The sequence below is a fragment of the Hipposideros armiger genome, unplaced genomic scaffold (assembly GCF_001890085.2).
Source record: "Hipposideros armiger isolate ML-2016 unplaced genomic scaffold, ASM189008v1 scaffold_673, whole genome shotgun sequence".
Classification (NCBI taxonomy): Eukaryota; Metazoa; Chordata; class Mammalia; order Chiroptera; family Hipposideridae; genus Hipposideros; species Hipposideros armiger.
In genome coordinates, this window is record NW_017732023.1 from 852,312 (window position 1) to 876,468 (window position 24,157).

At 37.5% G+C, this 24,157-nt stretch overlaps 1 protein-coding gene across 1 annotated transcript in view; it reads right to left on the reverse strand.

Annotated features, from left to right (window-relative positions):
• LOC109372880 (thrombospondin type-1 domain-containing protein 7B) overlaps positions 1–18,120 on the reverse strand; it is a 382,043-nt gene extending 363,923 nt beyond the window's left edge. The window contains exons 1-3 of the mRNA XM_019626386.1: positions 17,934–18,120; positions 15,638–15,872; positions 7,144–7,259 (exon numbers count right to left, since the gene is read on the reverse strand). Of these exons, the coding sequence (XP_019481931.1) occupies positions 7,144–7,259; positions 15,638–15,872; positions 17,934–18,075 (493 nt within the window). The 5' untranslated portion in view covers positions 18,076–18,120. The remainder of the gene's footprint in view (positions 1–7,143; positions 7,260–15,637; positions 15,873–17,933) is intronic.
• Between the last annotated feature and the right edge of the window lie 6,037 nt (positions 18,121–24,157).

The following is a 24,157-nucleotide window of genomic DNA, read 5'->3' on the forward strand; positions in this document are numbered from 1 at the left end:
TTTTTTTCTATTTCATTATAGGAAGTACACTAAAAGTCTAAAAATAAACTCCTAATTAGAATGGGTACCTTGGTTCCTGAAAGACAACTCATTACCTCCATAGGCAAATAAGGATTTTATTGTGTTGCATTGTATTGTCTGCAGAGAATTCTAGAGATATGAGAAAGAAACCAGCCAGAAGTAAAAACATTTTGAAAGAGCATTTGCTTCCAAAGAAACACAGATTTTTGCCACTAAGGCTAAGAATAAATCATCATAAATATCCATGTGAGCCACAGGATTTATTTATGGTAATGTAGCTTGACTATTGGATAAAGGAGATTAATAGTGCTTTAAAGAATCTATTAGATGCAAACTAAGAAGACATAACAGTGGATTTCTGGTGTAAAGGACAGCACTGCATCTATATTTGTTTATTTTGTTTGCTTTCTGTTTATTTGATTTTGTTTGATATGTTAGTTTATTTTATAATACAACCAAGACAACAATATTTTTGATAATTTATAGGAATGACAGCCTAGGCATTTTAATAAGAATTTAGGTACACACAGACCACATATTTTGTTTGTTTGAAGTAAAACACCAGATCATGCTCAAGGTTGAGGGCTTTCTCCTCTCAGTTTCTGTTCTACAGGAAGGTGTTATTTGACTGCATTTATATTCCCTGGAGCTTCATTTTCCTTTCTATATTTCTAACTTATTTACAAAGCTCTCTTCCCAAACTGAAGCTCTGAAGTGTCTTTTGCATTGAAAATAAGCAGGTAGGTTTGGGCACTTCTCAGCCTCTATAGGGCAGCACTTAGATGGGCAGGTAGAAATATAAGGGAAGAAATGAGTCAGATTCTGAATTGTCTGCCACAGAGCTGAGCATGAGTGTCCTGAACAGGTCCGTCTCAGTGGTGAATGACTCCTCTCCCAGTCTGAGGGGAAAGCTTCCACTCTCAGTTCCAGCTGCCTTTCTGCACACTGCCCCCTTGCGCTTCGAGATGGGTCCTGACCTTAAGGGGCTGATCTGCAGGCTGCTGAGTGATTGCAGGACGTGGCACAAACTGGACCATCAGACTCTCTTGGTAAGTTGAATCAAGAACCCAAAGGACAGTTTCTGTCAGTGTTGGGTGCTTGACTTGACAAAACGTGTAGGGTAGGGACTGAGACAGTGATTCTGGGGCTCTATATCGGCTAGTTATAAGAGAGTAGGGATTTAGCAGACACTCCTTACAGTGGAGCAGGCCAGCAGGTATGAGCACAGAAGCAAAGACGTGTGGGAAGAGGAATCACACTGGCCCTGAGACCTGAAGAGAGGAGCCTGGGTTCCTGCTTGCGTTTCTAGCTCGCATAATGCCCACGTGCATTTTTTTCTTCTTATTTCAGATCATCTGTAAGATTTTCTGTTTTAGCTTTTCAACAAGTCCCTTTTGACCTAATGTAGCTGAAAGGACTTTAATCCTTGAAAACCAAACTAGGCTTCATTAAAACAATATGGTTTCTTAAATACAAGTTTCTTAAAGGATCCATTGGTTCATGGTTCAATTAATGTTTCTATATTTCAGGGCTTCTCTAACTTTAATGTGTCTTAGAAGTCCTAAAGCAATTTTTTTTTAAAATGCAGATTTTAAGGCCCCAGTCCCAACTTTGACATCAGAATCTCTTAGGGTTTCAGCAAACATCCCAGGTAATTCTGAACTAGAAGTCCATGGACCACACTTGCAGAAACCTGTTCAAATTATTCTAAATTTTACCCTTTGGTCATTCTAGGCCACTAAAAGACTGCAATTGACCATAAATTTGCATGTCCACATTATACCCTTGGTTTTATTAAAACAAGCAAACTATGAAACCCTTTTTGTGTTTCCTATAGACATATGCCTCAGCAACAGAAGTTGGTGACCTCTGTTGAAATGTGAAATTCCAGTAGGAAATGCCTTTTGGAATTAGCCATTGAATAGCCTTTGTTTCCCATGAGATACTCAGAAGATTTCTTTAAAAATGAATGAATTGATAAATAAAAGGGATGGAATGTGTTTCCCTTTTAACTGCATTTTGCAGGAAACCAGAGACAAATCTGATTGTAAGCCCCACATATTTTAAAGCCAGCATCATCGTGTGTGTTCTTGCAGTAAGCCATGTAAATCATTCATGAAAGAAATTTAGTTGTAAAGGCAGATCAACTTTCTTTTTAGCCATTTGTTAGGCTTGTTTATGTATGTAGGTTTTAACTGGCATCCATTTATTTGACATGAATTTACTGAACTCTATTCCGTATTAAGTTTATTACTAAGCACTTTTGGGAATGAAAACTGAAAAGGCTCCAGGCTTCAACAACTTCACATTCCTTCAGAGGGACACAAAACACACTTATCAATAGCTAAAATACAACCCATTTATATAAGGTTATGGGACTCAAGAGTGGGGAGTGGTTTTCTCCAGCAGGAGGGTCAGGACAAATCCTGTGGAGGAGAACAGGATTTACATTTGCTAAAATGGGCAAACTATAGATATGGAGAGAAAGATATTCTCGACAGAGGGTATTTCTGATTTTCCTTACTGCCTTCCCTCATAGCACCCTGAATTTCTGCAAAGCACATACCACATTTTGTAACTGCATATTCTTTTAGGCAATTACGTGTTTGATGCCTCTATCTTCCTCCCCTAGACTGTACTCTCCACAAAGCAGTCACCACTCTATGCACATACACACAGTAACTAGTACAGTGCCTGGAACATAGTGATTGTTTGGCAGACATTTATTGATGAATAAGTGGTCAAGAGCCTCAGATTCCAAGTGGTTTTGCCATTTATTAGTTTTGCAGTCTTGGGCCCTATACCCTAAGCCTCTATTTCCTCATATGTAAGATGGGGTTGTAATAGTTCTTTCCATATAGGATTGAAGTAAGAATAGAATAATGCACCTGGATATGATATAGCTATTATTAATTTGATAGGAAGAAGCAGTAATATGAAGCCAAGCCTGTTAGTGATAAGAGTTTGAATTTGTCTAGCTTTTTTTTTCTATAACTTACTCAGCAAGGCAATGCAGCAAGTTTAATTTAAACTGGTATCTTGACCCGATCTGCTCCTACTGGACCGGGTGAGCAGGGCTGCTTCCCATGAAGATTCTGGTGCCTCATTTATAGAGCAGGGCTAATGGAATAGCTGTTCCTTCATTAGTAAACTGTCTTGCCGGTCAATAAGATGGCACACATGAAAGCAATGTGTGATAGGTCTGTAATATGCAGAGCCTATATCACAAGTTTGAGAGTACCAGACTTCATTTTTATTAAACTAAGATAGTTAGGTAGATAGGTAGATACATAGATAGATACTTAGATACATAGATGTAGAGATAGAGATATATAGATATATCATCATGGGATGCAAAGTGCAGCATAGGGAATGAAGTCAATGGTATTGTAATACCTATGTACGATGTCAGGTGGGTGATAAACTTGTTGGGGTTATCACTGTGAGGTGTGTAAATGTCTAGTCATTATGTTGTTTTGTACATCTAAAATGAATAATAATTAAAAAAAATAATCTGCATTAAAAGAGTTCTTCCATCCTCATTAGTTGAGGTGGCCACCTGCTCTGGCCCATCTGTCTCCTGACCTTTCAGTTTAGGTTAAACCATTTCTCTTCACCCCACACCCCACCCCACCCCACCTGGGTCCCCACCTGCTGGCCTGGCCTCCATCTATGATTCTTACTTTACCTTGCTCAAACATTGCTAATGAACCCCACCTCTACCTAGAAGTTTCTAAGCAACATACAAGTGTCACCTAGGAGGAGTAAAATTCCAGGCCCTGACCAGGTCTACTGACTTAGAACTGAACCCATATTTTAAAAAGACCCCCCAGAGGACTTAATAAACATTTTAGTTTGAGAAGCACTGCTTTAGAACACTATTTCCCAAAGTATCTTTTGAAGGACTCTGTCAAGGACAGACAATCAAAGCCACACCTTTCTTTCTGTTTATAGGGCATCTGGCCATCAAAAAATATTTAATGAGTGACAACTATGCCCCATACTATGCTGGGTTTAGAGGATCCAGTGGTGAAGACAACAGATGTGGTCCTCACATTCAGGGACTTACAATCCATCAAGGGCAGTGCTAACAAGGGAAGGCAAGTATGGGAGTGTCATAAAGGGTACCTGTGGGATGCTTGGGGTATTCTACTTAATCAGGTGGGTAGGCCAGGGTCTAATGTCATTTGGGACATGAAAGCAGCATTCCTGGGGAAAGGCTACCACAACGGGTCCCTTCAGAAGCACACACGAAGGGCCCAGGAAGGAGGGGCAGCTAAACACAGTGCCAGCTTCACACAGCAGGTACAAAGGCTTGGAGCAACTATAGAAATGCTTGCCCAGCACCTAATCCATGCAAGGCGTTGCTGAAAGGGCTTTCTTTATATGTAGGTGTGACTAGTAACCCTGTTTTACAAATAAGGAAATTGAGGCACAGAGAGATTAAGTAATATGTCCACTGCTACAGAGCAAGCCTTGGAGCTCAACTCCTGCTATCTGGCTCCAGCATCTACGTTCTCAGCCACCACCCTCTACAACATTAGAGCTGGGAAGAACATAATGCATTCAAGAAGCTGATACATGTTATGTATCCAGAGTTCCAACAGTATTTGTTCATATATTAATAGCTATGATCCTGTTTTATCATAATGGGGAGAATGCATCACCATTTAGCGGCAGCTTCTTACAACTCAACATTTTAAGAAATATCCCATAGTTACTGAATCAGAATTTCTAGCCATGGAGCTAGAAATCTTCATTTTAATAATGCTTCCAGATGATGCAGAGGCAATAAAGATTGAAAACCATAGGCTTAGAGGTACCATTTCCTCCAATAATCTCCTCCCTCTCATAGCCCTCCCCAATTAACCCATCATTACTTAATAATATATTGGTCCCAAGGCATAAACTAAACACGAGGGTAATTAGAACGGAAGTGGAAAGCTGGAAGAAATCTGAAAATTGAATCTTTGCTCCTCCAGGTCCCTTGGCTGCCAGGCTGTGTAAAGAATTAGCTAGGCTTGAAAAATTGGAGGCAAAAAGAGACCACAGAGGCTTAGAACTATTTTCATTTCAATGCCAACATTTAAACAGCTAATTGAATTTCTGGAAATTGGAGTAAAATTTCAAATTGCTGGAAGAGCAATTATTTTGCATGTCCTAGGATGCCTCCATTTTTGCCAGTGCTAGGAAAAGGCTCTCAGGCAGCAGAGAGAATTTTCTTGAATGTAGAATACACCCCATAGCAGTAACTGAAGCAATCGCTAGCCATGAGGGCACACTGGTTTAGCAAGACGGATATGCCTCCTAAGTGTCAGGGGACCTTGACTGCTCTACCACTAGTATCTGACCGCCACTAGAGTATTCATTTTAATTCAGACTTTTCCTTTTTTATAACTATTTAACAAAGGAATTATGTTAATCTCCCATGAGGAGAAAACTAAAAGAAATAGCTGAACCGCAATAAAATTCCATCACCGTGGATTATTTTACTTTGTAAATTTTTCTGATATTTATCTTTAAGAGCTTGAGTGCTTTTCAGGTATATTACTATTAAATTCCAAAAGTCAGTCTCCTAGATGCTGCCTTTCAAATGGTTCAGGATAGAGCTCATATCTTTTCTGTCCCACACTGTCTGGAAATGACAGTCCCCTGATGACTCAAAATAAACCCTATTCATTCAGTTCACTTACTTCAGATCTTAAATTCAGAAAAGTAAGTTTTGGAGAGTTTCTGGAAGAGATTATTATTTCTACCCTTTGAAAGATCAGATAAGCATTCCCCTGTATTTTCAAAGCTCTTTCATAGTCAATATATGTATTTCTGATTCTATCCATCAATAAAGTTCACTGGATGCTACTCTATGAATGCTGTGACAAAGGATCATTAAGAAGATGAAATGACATGGTTATGCAGGTGCCCCCCCCCATTGCATTATAAGACACTGATGATGATAATCTTCAACAGCTGTCACCGCCCCTTTGTCAGTCACTGGGAGGTGGTCTGAAATGGCAGTCCGATCTTTGCCAATGTTGGCCATGTCACTCCATGAAGATGTGTGAATCCAAGTACATTTGAGGGATCCCAGACTGAAAGAGCTAGACTTTCTCAAAGAAAGACGCTAATGGTCTCAGTCTCTGTGATGAACTGCATGCTTCCTTCTTCCCTCTTCCAGGAGGCGAGGCAGCAATAGTGAGGGCCATGCCCCGCTTGAGAGGATGCGACCATCAAGAGAAGGCCGGGGCTGTGTGGATGAAACCCAACTTACTCTGGGCGCTAAGGTTAACGTTCTTTCCATCCCTCTTTTCCTTGGATGCGCCTTTGCTTACCACAGCAATGATAAGATCCACGGCACCAAGGCCAGGGTGTGAGACAAGGGGAGAGGAACTAACTCCAGGTCTTAGGCTGAAACTCAGCTTTGGGGCTAGGAGTACGTGCATCGCCACATGGACTAGCTCATTAGGGCACTTTCCCCCATAAGTGTGGGGGAAAAGACCTGTTCTAAAAAAGGGGTCATTTTATCACAGGGATCCTATGTGTTTATGAAAACTTAGGTATTAAGTATCCCAGATCTCAGCCCTCCAAATACACCCATGTATATAAACCATAACCATTAAGAGTAAAGAAATAAAAATCTTATATTGCCAAGTTCTGTATATCGCCAACACTTTTTAAATTATCTGCGCTTGTTCTTCCACGGGGTTATATTTATTAGTGACATAAGCATGGTGCCTGAGGCTCTATATTCTAATGAACATGCCTGGCATCAGGCTCCAAGCACAAAGGAACAACAAAGAAATTGTGATGGTGATGATGTTTTATAAGGAACCACACAAGAACAGTTGTTCAAAACTCCACAACAGGGTTAATAGAAGATCAGTACCCCTGCAATGCACACCAGTGAAATTATGGCACATAATAACTGAATGTATTTTCCCTGCTAAATTATGACAGATTTGGAAACCCAGGACTTCATTTACAAATTTTACAAACCTTGTTCCCAGGGTGACATGCAAATAAGAAAGAAGAGTGCTCGCATTCCACAATCTCTCACTTATTTAGCAGTGGGGAAAACAATTGGTGGTTAGGGAAGAAAGCACTAAGGAAACAGCGTCTACCTACCTGACTGGCACAGCCTTGGGCATGGTGTCCACTCACTGAAAGAGGTCACAGTACAATCTTTTTTGCATGGGAGGAGACAAGGACGTACTGTTTCCGGCCGTGTAGAATCTGGACATCTGCCAACATAAAGAGACCACATCAATGAATGCTGGACAAAGTAAGGGCTTTAATAAAGAACCACAGGATTTCAGAACAGAACACATTGCCACCTGCTGTTCCTTTTATAGACAAGGGAAGACAGACCCGTCTGCCCACGGGCTCCCAGCCAGAGGCAGAGCAGGAGACTTCAGCACTCTTCACCCAGTCACCAAAACACTTCTTTTAGACTAGGGAAAGAACAGCCCCTGAAACTAAAGAAAGACAAATGCCAAGAAAGCATCTCCCTGTCAGCATCAATTCAAATAACACATGACTTTTTCAGAATTCACCTATCTGATATATTTTTGAAAAGAATTTTATTCAGGGTAATATACCCAATCAGTGCTATCCATCAAAAGGAAGAGGGACATCAAGACAGCATACTGGGAAACAAAATCACTGAAGACCACTTAAATATATTATACATTTTTTATAATTAACAGAAATTTAGACTATTTAAATAATTGGCCAGAGTCTCTTCAGAACCTGTAGATTAATGAGTTGGAGTAAGCAAGATATGACAGATGGCAAATAGCATATATACTAACTATCATTAACAAGAGACACATTTTAATTCTGTCATTTTGTTGATAATACATTTAATGCTCATACTTGTGAGGAAAGTAATATAAACAGTCAATCGATTAATAACCACTTGGAAGAACTAAAGTCTCAGAATATGAAAAACAAGTTTTTGTTTGCTTTCTTGCTAGTTTTTTATGATTTCCAGAGGGCTAAAAAATCATGATTATTATCTCTAAAACAGCAATATGCCAAGAATAAAAATAGGAAAGCACTCCATAACATATATTGGCACTTTAAATTCTGTTTCCCATAGTCTCTTATAAAGCACAGAGCTTTGGTGTGTACAAAGCCTGATAGTGTAAGCTTTGGCATTAGATAGCCAGTGCTGAGTTAAGTGCTTTGCCTATATTATTTTATTTGCTCCTAATGACACTAGTGAAAGGCATTATAATCTTCATTTTCAGATGATAAAACTGAGGTGCTAAAATAATAAGTAATGGACCGAAGCTACATGGGTACAGAGCACTTGAGAAAATTATGATAGAAAAAGCACCAGTCTAAAATGCTCGAACAGACAATGAATAGACTTTCCACTAGGAAAGAACAAAAAATGTAGAAGATAAAATTAACAAACATATAGTGGATTAAAATAACAAAGAGCTGATGAGAGGGTAATGATTCAGATGAAAAGACCACCCATTGTAAACAAAATGACCAACATGCAAACACAGAGATTGTCCAAATTTCAAACAGTAAGGAAAAGTAAGAGAAGAGATGATAATGGTTGGGGAGCAGGAGAAAAATAGGTCATCTAAGGAGGGAGAAGATTCTGACTGACATCAGACCTCATGAATTTACATAGTTATAAAAATTAAAACATTTTCTTAGTTTTAAAACTTGAGATACAATACACAGGAAAAACATGGGAGACTGAATTTGGCTGTGGAACAGAATGTTCATGATATCGTTGTTGCCACCACAATGTGAAGACACAGTGGGCAAAGGATGGGATGGGAGGTGGAAGAAGAATGAAAGAAAGTAGAGGCGTGAATGTCCTCATCCACCAAAGCAGGGTGTCAGAGAGCCAACCAACACATCCATAACATAAGAAATAAAGTTGTTAGATGATTAATCAAAAGGACTAACGTAACCAACCAACAGAAAACCAATAATGTGAGGAGCTGGGAGAAAAATTAGTATAAATGTGCTACTGTTCCTTGCTTTCATGCGAGGAATCAAAGGGTGGACATTTTAAATTGAGAAATGAGGAGATATATAAACAATATGTGAACATATATATTATTGTAGCATTAGGAGCTAACCATCAGAAAGGGAGGAGGAGTAAGAATATATACTTGGGCTGGCTTATATTAACATAAAGACACAGTGGGTAGATAAAAAACAAATAAAGAGGTTGCCAGAGGCAGGGCAGGAGGCAGGGAAGGGGTGGATGGGAGCAGGGGTGGTGCAGGCCTCTTGTTATACATTATTTATCTCCTTGTATATTGTTATGATTTGTGAATCACATGAAGGCTTACCCAGTCAAAATAAAGAGAGAGCAACTATTAAGAAAAGGTTGTGCTTGAGATGTGTGATACTCAGTAGAGTAGGAGATGGTTGGGAACCTGTTGCCTTCCATCACCAGTCCCTCTGTATTATTTTACTTGTACTATGAAGCATATCATACTTTAATAAAAATAAATTAAATTGGAAAATATATATACATTCACAGAAAAATAACTGCTTAAATAATTATTCGTGGCATTATTATTAATCATAACACAAAAAGCTGTCTATCAAATAGTTCAATTCAATGAACCTAACAATAGAAAAAAAAAGAGTGTCTTAGAGTTTCTTTATTAGGATATAGTGTTATTTAAACAAGCTACTCTGGGAGAAAAATTTATGTCATACTTTAGTAGACATAGCAAAAAACAAAATCATTCCCAAGTCCTTTATTTATACTCTGAAGTCTAATGAAATTAAACTGAACTGCGATTTATTCTAACTTGTCTCCAGCCTCTCCTGGTATATGGTTGCAAATGAAAGCACAATTTTAGAAAAGCCAACTTCCTATGTGCTCAGAGGGGCAGGGGGCACCCCACACTGACCCAGTACATGCTCACTCACACATTCACCAAATAGCTTAGAAATAGTTGTGCTTGGAATGCAGATTGGTGCAGCTGCTATGGAAGGCAGTGTGGAGGTTCCTCAAAAAATGAAGAATAGAATTACCATATGACCCAGCAATCCCTCTCCTGGGTATCTACCCAAAACAATCTGAAAACATTTATCCATAAAGATATGTGTGCTCCAATGTTCATTGCAGCTTTATTTACAGTGGCCAAGACATGGAAACAACCAAAGTGTCCTTCAATAGATGATTGGATAAAGAAGATGTGGTATATGTACACAAAAAAATACTATTCTTCTATTTAAAAAAATGAAACTGTCATTTGCAACAACATGGATGGATCTTGAGATTATTATGCTAAGTGAAATAAGTCAGACAGAAAAAGTCAAGAGCCATATGATTCACTCATATGTGAGATGCAAAACTGAAAGCAACAAAGGAACACAACAAACAAACAAAACAAAACAAACAAACTGGGGCGGCCAGGTGTCTCAGGTGGTTAGAGCACGTGCTCTGAACAACAAGGTTGCTGGTCCGAATCCTGCATGGGATGGTGGGCTGCGCCCCCTGCAACTAGATTAAAAACGGTGACTGGACTTGGAGCTGAGCTGCACCCTCCACAACTAGATTGAAGGACGACTTGACTTGCAGCTGATGGGTCCTGGAAAAAACACACTGTTACCCAACAAAAATTAAAAAAAAAAAGAAAGAACAAATACCAAGAGACAATAGTTTAGTGGTTACCAGAAGGTAAACGGGGAGAGAGGTTGTAGATGACGGTAAACGAGGTCAAATATATGGTGATGGAAGGAGAACTGCTCTGGGTGGTGAACACATAATGTGATATATAGATGATTATTACAGAATTGTATACTTGAAACCTATGTAATTTTGCTAATCATTGTCACTTCAATAAATTTCAATTAAAAAAAAAAGAAAAATACTTGTGGTGCTGACTTTAGACTTTCTGGAGAGAGTAGCTTACACTGCAGGGATTTTGCTCTCCTCAATAGGAGTGGGCGTTAAACTCTTTTAGGGAACTGATATTGCCTAATTTATTTACACTTTACTAGAATCACTTATAATAAATATTCACTGGCTATCATGTCAGCTCTCCACAGGATGGCCTCCTTTCTCTCTGTGTTCTTCTGCTAAGTCCATAAGAGAGAATCAGCATCATTCCCTCAATGGCAAAGTTCAAGCGCAGGTTATATTGCTTTTATAGAGGCCATGAACTGAGGGCTTTCCTGGAATGTGATTTCTGGTCTGATAGGAGCCAACTATTCCCTTGTCAGGAAAATTGTCTTTCTGTTAATTTCTTCTGCCAAAATGGTTGGCCTTTCCTTAAGGGATTCAACTTGCTCTTCCTTTTTATGTACCCCTTTCAAGGATCATCACATTTCCAATTTTCATGAATTTCCTCTTAGTCTTAAAAAATATTCTCTTTGACCATTATTAGCAAATTATGTGCCCTGCACATCTAAAAACTATAAGGTTTTATTTTCTGTATTGCACTGTCACTGACTAAAAAAGTTTTTTGACATTTTTCGCATTGCTATTTTCTTGTGTGTGTGTGTGTGTGTGTGTACATGCAAATATGCACACATGTGCATGCAAAATACATACACTAACTTTGAATGCCTTGATGGTAAAATTCCATCTTATATCACATATTAAAAACGCCACATCTTAGTGCGTTGTAAATATTTAATAACAGTAAGTGAATGATTCAATAGTATTCCATGCCTTTAGAACCTGAAGACAAATAAATCCCTAGGGATATTAAGCAAATGTATTCAACTATTTTCAAAATAAAATTGAAGCCCTAAAACCAGGGAAACATATGGGTTCACTTTTTAGTTAGTAAACAAGGTATGACCGTTTGCCTTTTGTCATAATTTATACTACCTACTTTCATGTAACATTCTCATCCTAGATTGGTGGTGCTCTTGATAGAAGAATAAAGGCATTTCACTTCAACACATATATTTTCCTGGACTTATACTGGAATATTCTGTAATGATTGTCTCTTGGTCACCCTGCAGGTTGCATTGTGCTGAAATGCTTTAAATTGAGCTCTAAAGACCTGCCATTGTTTAGTTTGCCTCCAAAATGGAGATATGGAAACACACTGCTCCATTGCTTTGGGCAGGAACTAACGCACCATCTCACTCAGCTAAGGGGGCAAACCTGACAACTTTTTAAACATTAATGTTTAACAGGAGCTCTGCATTCCTATATCTCACAAAATGTCAGGTGTTTTTACATTAATGGCAGAAAATGCCTTATCAGAACCTTTGGAAGGCTTTGAGTTGTGTGTTTTTAATCTTTATTATTTTTTTTCTACATTGTAGCTGAGAAAAAAAGCATTGAATCGTGAAACAAAACCAAACAAAACCCCCAAAATATCCTAACACGCTCTCACTTCTGTTTCAGTTGTGCCCCAGCTAGTTCTCATTTTCTGATATGATCAGTTCTATTACTCATACAATAGTAACATTCCATTTGAACAATTGCACGGAAACTAAACCACCAACCCAGGGAAGCAAGAACTTGCAAGGAATTCTGTGCATCCTAGCGCAGTGTGTTTAGAGATAAAAAACATTATGTTAACCCATCTGTTCCATGGAGGCATGCTTTCTTCTTTCTACCCTGAAGGCCACTCTTTCTTTAGGATATTTTCTTCTTCTGTTCTCTTTCTATTGCCCCACCTCCACCTCAAGAATTTCACAAATGGCAGAGTATCGTTATCCACTGCAATGGCTTTCACATGAAAAAGAACACAAATCTATATATTTTTTTTGAAAGGGCAGAGCAAAAAATACTTTCTACAGCTGATAATCTCACTGTCTCACTATGTGCTTCACTGGACAGTGGGTATTATTTCCTTAACCCAATTAATCTCATTAATCTCAAGAATTTTAATTAACTTTATTAAAGTTAATGCAGGCTCCTTATGTTTAGCAGGATTGTTTGGAGACATACAGTAAGAATTAAAAACTAGGTTAAGTCTCCAGCCTCATTAACAGTGCAAAAAGTAATTAGCAGTATCTCCGTGTGTGTGTGTGTGTGTGTGTGTGTGTGTGTGTGTGTGTGTGTGTGCCTTAGGGAAAGCATCTATGCAATTCATTTTTCGTTGCTGGTAAACTGAGCAAAACTGAAGGTTATTCATTTTATTAAAATTTTAGTCTCATCTATGTAAATTTTCACACAAATGCATATTCATTTGTGAATTATGTTTTAAACTATAAACTTTTAGTCCTGTGATTTGGGGTGGGGGACAGGCATAAAATATCATTAAGTTAACAGTTCAGTAAGCTGATGTGCTCGGAGACTTTAATAAGAAACTGTCATTCAAAGTAATTATGAGGATGGAGGAGGAAATAGAGGGCTATTTGAACATATAACCCAACTTTTCATGTCCCAATAGCTTTTAAAATGTGATGATAACTCATTTGGTAGGTGTCAGTCTCAATTCTAAAACCCTTTTCTAAGTAATAAACAAACTGCATTCACATGAAGTGGATTTTTCCTGTTGTGATTCAGAGCTGAGAAGTTTTGTCTAAGGGAGAAGGTCAGACATCAGGTATGCTAAATTTTCTTTCACTATTAAGAATAATAGCTTGCTGCATTTCATATAAGGTTTATTCCCATACATAAGCCATATTTATTTATTTGTATATTCAATCTAATGTTTCTTTTATCTTTTTTAAGCAGTTGAAAATTTATATCATAAGAATGAACATTATCCAGGCTGCAATCTTTCCCAAGATAAAAAGAGCTCTCCTGTCTGCATGCTACCTTTCAGAATTTTATCATAACCCCATGAATCAGATTATCATCTGAAACAGGTGATATGCAAACATTACTGTCCAGGTTTTACCATAACTCGCCTTGACTTAACTCAATCAGTCCACATGATGTTATGGATACCAGGAAAGTTAAAACACACAACTGACATAAGTCGGTGCTTCAGAAAACATCACAAGCAATGTAGGGTTAGATACCACAGGAGAAATAACACTTATGAGTTAATAAGAGTAAAAGGTCATGCATATGATCTGTGGATTACCCTTCCTGGCAGTCCCCTTTGCCAAAATTTATCACTGCAAAGGATAAACACCAGCTACTTAGTCTTCTGAAATTCATATCCAATTCTTGGGAAAACCTGTTACTTTCCTACACATAAGTCTAGTTAATTTATGAGTTCTAAAATGTTTGTGGAACACTAAAACCACATGCCAGACACTGTGTTATAGCCTGGGATTGCAACTATGAAGAACATCCAACCCCGGGCCTCTGGAAGCCATCTTTAGGAAGAGAGATGAGTTCTTCCTGACTGCTTCACTTCAAGTCATAGTTATCTTCACTTGCATTTTGCGGAGCCATCTGCTCATTGGACGCTCCAGCAGTATCTGGCCAATCTGCACTATTTCTGCCACCAGCAGTTCATGTCCCTTAACTGAGCTTCCATGATTTTCCTTACAGACACTTAAAGTGGTTTCCATGGCACTGTGGATAAGGCCCAGCGTCTGTCATCATGGTGCTCCAAGATGAAATTAATCAGGTGTCTGAGTTGCCCATGGCAGTGATACAAATTGGATTCAATTAGTCAGAAGAGCAAATGTATTTGCCTAGCTTGCCAGGAAAGCAGGGATATAATTAGGGGGGATGGAACCAAGGTTTGCTGTTGCCAGGATTTGTTCTGCTTCAAGTTTCTGCTTCTTTCTGAGCATCAGCTTCACTCTTTTTTCCCACTTTTTCCACCAGGACTAACCAAGACAATGACAACTCCCATTTAATTTGCTTGGAGCATTAGGAATGGAAAGAAGAGAGGGTTTCATGTTCCCATTGTGAAAATTGCTAGGAAACGGCTCTAAGTTGCCTAGTCTGTCCCAGCTCATCTCGGAGAGCCACAGCCCTTGTGGATGGGTGCGGTCTTTCACCACATGAAAGACACTAGTTAAGACATGTCCACTTGGAAACCTCTATGCATCCCAGTCTCTGTATACTGAGTAGGCCCTTTACATTTCCTTCTTCACAAGCCTTCACACACGGACTTGAGGAAGAGTTATGTCTCCTCATTTGGTCTAGCGATGAAACTCCTGCAGCTGAGTTCTCCAGTCAATTATTCTTTTTCTGCCATCACTTGCAATTATCCCTGACCTTTTTTGATATCTATATCCTAATCCTTACCTCCAAATTCTCCTACTGTTTTTTTTTTTTTTTAATTTACATGTCCATGAGCAGAGTATAGCATACAGGAGACTATAAACCTACTTGAGGGCATGAATTAGTCTATTCAGAAGGACTGCATGCATTTATTGTTCACTGCAGAAAATATCAATGGGACATAAATAAGGGTGTAACACAATCCTTTATTTTCAAAATTCATGTGGATGTCGTCTTTAGGTAATTGAAAAAGGGTAAAAAATAGTGAGATCAGCTCTAGAAAATATGATGACTCAAAAAGATTCTATATTTGTGGGCCTTATTTACTATAATACATTAACTAATGCACATACTAAATTTGGTAAACCAACTATCTTTGTTAGAGACATATTTTTTAATGTTTAAGAGTCAAACAAAAGTATCTTACTCTAGCACAGACTGAGACATATTCAGTGCTTGAAAAATGCTTTTGACTAAAAATACTCAACAATAATGCTATGCACTTTCAATAATTATTGATAATACCTTTTGGACATCACTTGTCCCACATGACTTTTGACACAGAAGACCTTCCGTGTCTGAATGCCCACACCACAAGTAGCTTCTCCATTCCAGCCAATGGTTGCATTCAGGGCAGTTACCAATGTGTCTTCAGAACAGGGGCCCCAAGGCGATGTCTCCCAGTGGAGTTGCATGCAGGAATGGTCATTGCATGAGCGATATTCATGGAGGGCCTGACTAGGCGGGCATGGTTTTCCACCTGCAACAATTAAAATAAAAAAGAATACATAACCATTGCTGTTTTTATTAATATGTTGCTGTCATTATTGCTGTTCTTATTTTTATTGTTTTTCTATTTTAATGGTCTAGAACAGGGGTCCGTAAACTGCAGCTGGTGAGCCACATGTGGCTCTTTGGGTACGTTCCGTCTCAAAAGTTTGGTGACCCCTGGAAGAGCCAATCCTGTCCCTCACAACAATTTAAAAATTATTTGAGAGCTAGAAATATATTTTTACATAATCACCATTATGGGAATAATATCCTTTAAAATTTTTATTAAACTATCATAGTTTTATTTTCATTTTCAACTTTACTTCAGAGCCACATGAGCGTACCCAAAGAGCCGCACGTGGCTTGTGAGCTGTAGTTTGCCGACCTCTGGAGGCTCTTCCATCTCAAAAGTTTGCAGACACCTAGTCTAGAAAAATGGCCTTTTTGACAGAGCTTTCCAAAGGCATGAGTCACTGCTCCTTATTTCCACTCTAAGGCCATGGTTCTTTTGTCCTGAATAACAATTTGAGGACACTATATTGTGCCATTCTCTAAAAACCAGGGAGCAGTACTTGTCAATGAAATTTAAAAATAACTCTGAGTCATGTATCTCTGACATAAACTCCAAGGAAATCTGCTTTTATTTTAATATTACTATGCATACATAAATTAGTCCATTAGATAATATAGCCCATGACCTTGAAGTGATGTTAAAGTGAACATATACATGTGTGTGCACGTGCATGTAAACACACACACACACACAAACACATTGTCTATATATGATCTCTCTTTCCTAAGAGAGCATTATTTTTATCAGAGAACCATTTTAAGACATCCCGTCCTCCACCAAGCAGTGCATTTTACTGCAATTTGAGAAATCCAGAAGTCGCTCTTAAAGTTTGGCAAGTAAAAAACCCGTCCTTAAACTCTGAAATAATACCTGACAATGTGTTATCCACTGGCTGGTAGACGAGACAGATGTGCATCCTTACACTCTTGGGTGAGTCAGACAATCAAATTCCATTACTATCTTTTCTTTCACATTTTTATATCCATGTAAAAACTGGTATTTATCTAAAGTATTGATTTTTTCCTATTCTTCCACACTATAATGTTTTATTCAGTGGGCCAAATGCTCAAGAAGATTTGTGAATTTGGTTTTGCTATTCTTGCTATTTTTTCTTCATTAAATACTACTGGCTTTTTAGCCTCCTTTCAAAAATATAAAAGACAAGATGGGGGAGAACCTGCACTTTAAGAATATGAAAATCTTCATTCATCTTGACCCTGGCCCCCTTTCTCAGAATCACAGAGCAGAATCTTGTTTAAAAAGGAGTTCCTCGCAGTCTGTGGCCATATTGCCCCGCTGTTCCAACTGAGCTGTAGGCAGACGAAGCCAAGGGAGGGCCTGAGAGAAATGACACATGCTGTCTGGGGACAGAGACCATTGCTATAAATGATAGGAACAGCTGCTCCTCTAATTTTTTCTGATACCATCCATTTACATTCCGATAACACATCTTTGCTTCTTCAAAGCCATTTTTACAGCCTTCATCTATTTCCTTCTCAAGGCATGCCAGAATAACAGAACAGAAAATCAGGCCACGTGGATCAGGAACCTTGCCAATGTTAGTGGCAGTTCCCAGTCAAGAAGCCATGTCTCTTGATTCCTAATTTGGAGCTCTTTTTACCAGACATATTTAAATTATCTTCCCAACTGCATGAAATAGCTGAAGCTGGATGTGTATCAACTAAACTTTGTTTTCTTTCCTAAATTGGTATCATGAAAAGTAACATCCATCTGATTGCCATGATCTGTTCGTAGATTGAGCTAAAACAGTTCATGTAAATACTGGAACCCAGCACAGATAAACTACAGGATTAAAGAGAAAAGGCATGCATGGAAAGGAAACTGTTCATTTGAATTCAGGAAATTTAGATATCACCTATATGTGGCTACTTCCATGATATGACCTTCATTTACAATTACCTATTAGAAAACAATAATTGGGCAACTGACTCCATTAAAACCTTTACTATCACTCACCTTCTCCAGCTAATGCCAGGATAGTCCTTGACCTGGTCTGTTTCCCATCTGAGTTTTTATTTGAACAAGACTGGGAGCAAGATGACCACGCTGTCCACTCGCTCACCACACAATCCATTCTGCACGGGATTTCACAAACCATCCGTTCAGGAGGGGGAGATGCTGGGCAGAGACTCCCTGATACAACTTCTCCTGTAATCAATGGGATCAAGACAGATGCTGCTTAATGCACGATCAAGGCCAGTCCAAGGAACAGTCAGGTTCACTGCTTCCTATATTACTTCAGTTTAGCTTAGAAGACTTCACCTGGTGTCTAACCAATAAAGTGCAAAAAGTGATTTCTTCAGCCATTCATAATGTTTATGTCAAGCAAAACTGCCAGAAGATCATTTGGCATTTAGAAAGGTAGATATCACAGAAAAATTGCCACATGTCATCCTTCACAGGGACAAAATGGCCTTCTTCAAAGATCAATTTAGCCATGGATGGCTGGAGACAACATGATTTACGTGTTATTGACAACCATATGTAACAAGAATGTATATGTATGTATGTATGTGTGTGTATATATGTGTGTGTGTGTGTGTGTATATATATATATATATATATATACATACATACATACATACATATTCTACCCTATATAGAAGAGTTTTATCAATCTAATATCTGGTGTGTACTTTCACCTCCAAACATATAACCTTAAGCAAGATTATCACACAATTACTTTTATTTTATTTGTGTATAGTGGCAAATAATAAAAAAACATGATGGAAACAGACCTATGCATAAAATCATATAATGTGTTGAGAGAAAAGTTCAAAGCCAGTCCAAAATTCTCACTAATGAACTTATTATTCCCCCTGTGAATGATATATTACTTAAACCTATATGTAAAAGATAGATATAGATATAGATGATATAGATAGATATAGTTACAGATGATATACATATAGATATAGATGATACAGATATAGATATAGATACACATGTGTGCATGTATGCACACACACAAACACACACACTCTTTTAGGTTATTTCTTCACTATTCTTCAAATTCAAATATTGTTCATAGATGATAATTCAACTCTTTCTATTTCCCCCATTCACAATCACCTCATAAAAACAGAAGCCAACAAGGATAGTGATACTATGTATAGTTTGAAGTAACAACATGAATTATGGAATGGCAACTATAAGAGAGAGACAGTTTTGTCCCTGTGACTGTGCTGTGGAATGCTCTTGTCATAATCTGACACAAAAATAACTGCAAAGGAGATTAATATTTATGGAGCATCTCCTTTCTGCCAGGCACTATCCTTGTAAGACACTCTTAGAGACAGGTGTGACCTATATCGTTTTATACATGAGGAGTCAGTGGCTCCAGAATGAAAACTTGGTCAAGGTCACACGGGTCTGAGTTGGGAATCAGTTTAAAACTTTCTGACCCCAAAACTTCTGCTTTTGCCATTAACCATGCTATGTCTATGTCCAAGGAGACAAACATTGCTTTTCTGAGGAAGTAAATAAAGCAAGCAGAAAGTGAGCAAGACTGACTGGAGTAGAAGATAGTACACCGCTAATATCTGCACTGATATTTGTAAATGAGACCAGGCTTATTGCCCTTGAGGTACAAATCAAACTTTTCAAGCATATTATGAGAAGTAATAAAGATTCTAGTAGCTAATCAAGCTCAAAGACCAGTTCCGATCATTCTCTTTTCGGTCTCAGTCTATTTTCAGGTTGAGTCCACACTGTCTGGCATGCGCGCGCGCACACACACACACACACACACACACACACACACACAATATGGTTAAGGGGTACTGCTTTTCCAACTACATAAGCAGGCTGGCCAGGAAAAACACAAATGTCCACATTTGTGAATATTATTAAAATAATTTTAATACAAAACACTTTAAAGCAGTGTCTTGCAAAGAACATTTTGAGAAATAAAAGATTAAAAAGTGAAGGGGAAGCTAAGAACTACTGGGTTAAAATAGTAAAATTGGTCTCATTACTAAAGAATTCCTCAGAGTTTTGAAAATGCTGAATATAGTACAAATTTACTAAGGTGAAAATGGTATGTAGTGTTTTTCAACTTTATTTGACCAAAGGCAACCTTTTTTTGAAGAGCATGTCTTCCAGAAATGGTATTTTTATGAATATGATTTGAGAAAACCCTGCCTTCAAGAGTTACAAAAATTCTCAACTATGTTTTGAGCACGTACTATGTCCAAGGAATATGATGGTATATAAACAGTTGAAAATATTATTACTTACCCCACTAGAACTCAGAATTGATAACAGAGATGAGCTATAAATGTATTAGAATAAAACCAACTCCAAAAGTAAATGCCAAGCTTCAAATATGTTTTTCAAACAGGAACTACTATAGCAGTTGAGGGAAGGAAAGGATCTCTGTTGGAGTAGCATGATAGCACAAGGCTTTCGAAAAGGAGACAGAGAAAGGGTGAGAAATGGCAGCAATAAGTGAGGGTATTTCAGGCATCAAAATGTCAACAAAGGTATAATGGTAGGGAAATGCAAGGTATTTGAAGACAGTTAATATGGGAGCTGTGTGAGGAAAAGAATGCCTATGTTGGAAGTTATTTGACATCAAATTCTGAATGACTTAGACTGACAGTCAAGTTTTTCTATCTTTCTGCCTTCCTTAAATTCCCAGTTACTTTGTTTTCTCATGACTCAATTTAATATCCTCCCAAGTAATAATTCAGCATCCTTAATATTCACTTTGGGTACTTGAATGCTTTTTAGAGCCTAAGATTTCATATAAATTGATATACACATTTCCTCAGCGTAGCTAAATGTCAATACTCCACCAACATTTTGATAGCTTGTCTATACAGGCTAATTCAGAAATGTGAGAAAACAGATAGCCTTTCCTTAGGGGAGATAAACTAATAATCATAAGCAGGCTCTACAATTTATTATAAGAATAATATGTAGGGGCTCCTAGTCACAAGGTGTCCTAACTGGACACAGGTATCTACAAGTGAATTCTAGCACAACTTATCCTCTTGAGTGTATCACTTAGTATCTTTGAACCTCAGTTATCTTATCTGTGATAATGAAATAATAATGTTTACCTTTCAGGGATATTCTAAAGATTAGAAATAATTTATGCAACATACATAACAAGGTGTCTAATACATGGAGGATTCTCAATGTACAGGAACCTTAAAAAGTGTCATTTGCAAAGATGTATACCACAAAAACCAAGGGTCTTATTCATCTGAAAATTCTAGTTATGTATGTAATAAACATGGAAAGCACTTGCTTTTCCATTCATATGTATGTGCAAAGAGCTACCAACAGTTTCACAGGCTGGTTCACATGAAATATAAAAACTATGTATAATTATCCACATCATTTTATTTAGATGGTTGGCTAATCTAAATGATTTAAGAGCCAAAAATAAAGCACATCTGCTTCAATAATCTCATCTGCCCATCTACACTGTTACATTCTCATTTTACAGAGAGAACTCATCTCAAAAGAGAAACATTTATTCTCTCCTGTGCTCATTTTGTTGGATGGATCAATAAGACCAACTGAAAGCTCAGGCAAGCATGAAAAATAAAGCAGTGCATGGCACAGAAACTTAACCATTAAAAGTCATTTTCACAAGCTCTGCTAATCTAATATCATAAAGAAATAGAATATATTTAAGAGGGAAATTGAATTGATCTTTCAAGAAAACTCTGTAATATAAATTGCTCCCAGCCCTCATCATCCTCCCTGGAATCAATAATGACAAACTCTCCATTCTCTGCTCATGGAGTACACTTATTTAAATCAGTTGTGATTCTGAGGACATGGGATATGGTGTTGCTTCCATCCTGTCACTCAGTATTTTTTAAACAACAATTTAATATGGTGAGATTCACATTACACAAAATAAACCATTTTAGAGTAAATATTTCAGTGGCATTTAGTACATAACAGTGTTGTACAACCATCACGTCTATGTAGTTTTAAAACATTTGCATCACTCTAAAGTAAAACCCTTTGCCAATTAAGCTGTTTCTCCATATTACTCCCTCCCTCTCCTCAGTTCATGGCAGCCACCAATCTACGTTCTGCCTCTACAGATTAAATATTTCACATCAATGGAATTATACAATTTGTGATCTTTTGTGTCTGGCTTCTTTCAGTTAGCATAATATTTTAGAGACTCATGTATGTTATAGCACATATCACAACTTTATTCCATTTTATGATGAAATAACATTCCATTGTGTATATATTCCACATTTTTTTTAATCCATTCATCGTTGATGGACATCTTTTGGATATTGTGAATAGTGCTGCCAAGAACAAGCTTATACATGTACATGTTTGAGTACCTATTTTCAATTCTTTTTGGTATATACCAAGGAGTGAAATTCTAGGGTCATAGTCATCACTCAGTTTTGTTTGTCTGTGATTCTGGGAACCGTGGAATAGATGGCCAGATGACTAGGTCTTGACCATCATTCACACTACTGTTCTCATCTCTGACCATTCCTGGCTAAAAGCAAAAGTATTTAGATGAGAGAAAGATTCTTGAATATATGTATATATTCAAGATTTCCTAAGAATGTTTCTTTTTCCAGTTCAAATGTGCATGCTACTTAAAGTATAAATAGCTTATGGAAAACTTTCTATGGCTACTGGTCAAGTCATCATGTAAATGAAACACCAATGTGATAGCTATTACAGTTTGGTATTTCTACATCAAGCTAATGTTTAAATCATGCTGTATACTACATTCTGTGGCATTTGTTGTTTTGTGACTTTTAGGGAACTAGAATTTAATATTACAAACTATTATCTATCTTTTATAACAATAGAACAATGACTATAATTCTTAGTTTTCTGACCTAAACTGAAAGTGTCCAAAAAGAAAAAAGATATAGACAAAAGAGAAAAAGTAAGAGAAACCCAGAAATCCACAAACCTACAGTATGATTTGGAAAGTAGGCCAACATTTTATTATTACACAAACTTCAAACTATCACACTCTTCCAAAAAATAGTGCACTTTATTGACACGTCCTCTTGTGTACTATTACACTATCTATAGAAAACAATAAAACAGTTATTGAAAATACTCTACATGTCATAAAACTTTATGTCCTATTTAAATCTTAGAAAAGAAAGTCAATAAATGTTGATTAAATGCTTGCCAACAGCTGAGTAAGATGTCAACAGACAGTACACAGCAAATTTATCAGAATTCATGTGTACTTAATTCCGTTTTAAAAATTTAAATGTTATCTTCTTACAGGCAAGTAGCTCTTGGCTACTTCTGGACTGAGACCCTAATCAGCTGAGGAAATGTTTATATTTCAAACCAATAAAATATGAAATAAAGCTAAGGGCTAAACAGAAGCTATGTGCAACAATGCAAGGCCAGCAGTACAATGAATACTTCTGCTTGCTAATTTCACAATCTGAAGCTTATTTGTCTACCTAGTTTACATATATATGAAGACAAATAAAGAAGCCTAAGGTTAAGTATTATCATATTCATAACAAAAGAAAACTGCCATAAAATAACTTCAATATCTGATATTTGGGTAAGCAGAGAGTGAAGTATACTCTGTGCTAACCACATTACATGTAGTGGCTTACCGGATATCTATATTAACGTTATTAGTTAGGCACTGCTATTGTACCTGAGGCACAGAGAAATTAAAATACTCGTTCAAAATTATGTAGCTAGTAAATGTCCGAGCTAGAACTGGAAAATATCTGTTAGACATTATAAGCTGTATTCCTTACCATGATGCTGTACTGCTCCCTAGTACATATCTCAAATGTATCATTCCCATTGCATTATTTTAGCTGATGCCAAACTATAAAGAAGGAATTCTACACAATTCATTGTCAGCTCCTCAGTAAATTTAGTATTGAAAAGAGTAAGTCAAAAGGAGTGGGCACCTTGATTATCTGGGAATTGCATCATGGAATGGGGCAAAATAGGGTAATACCTGATATAGGGTAATACCAGAAATAGAAAACATAAGGAGGTGGAAAAGAGCTCAGAACGGAGAGACTGAAGAATAAGATAGAACAGAAGACCAAATAGGAAGAGGAAAGCAGGGACACTCAGGAAAAGCAGTGTAACGTATGATTAGATAAATGACACAAATACAAGCAAAAATTATAGTGGTGTAAGGATGCTCACAAAGTGAAAAGCAGTAAAACTCGAATCGC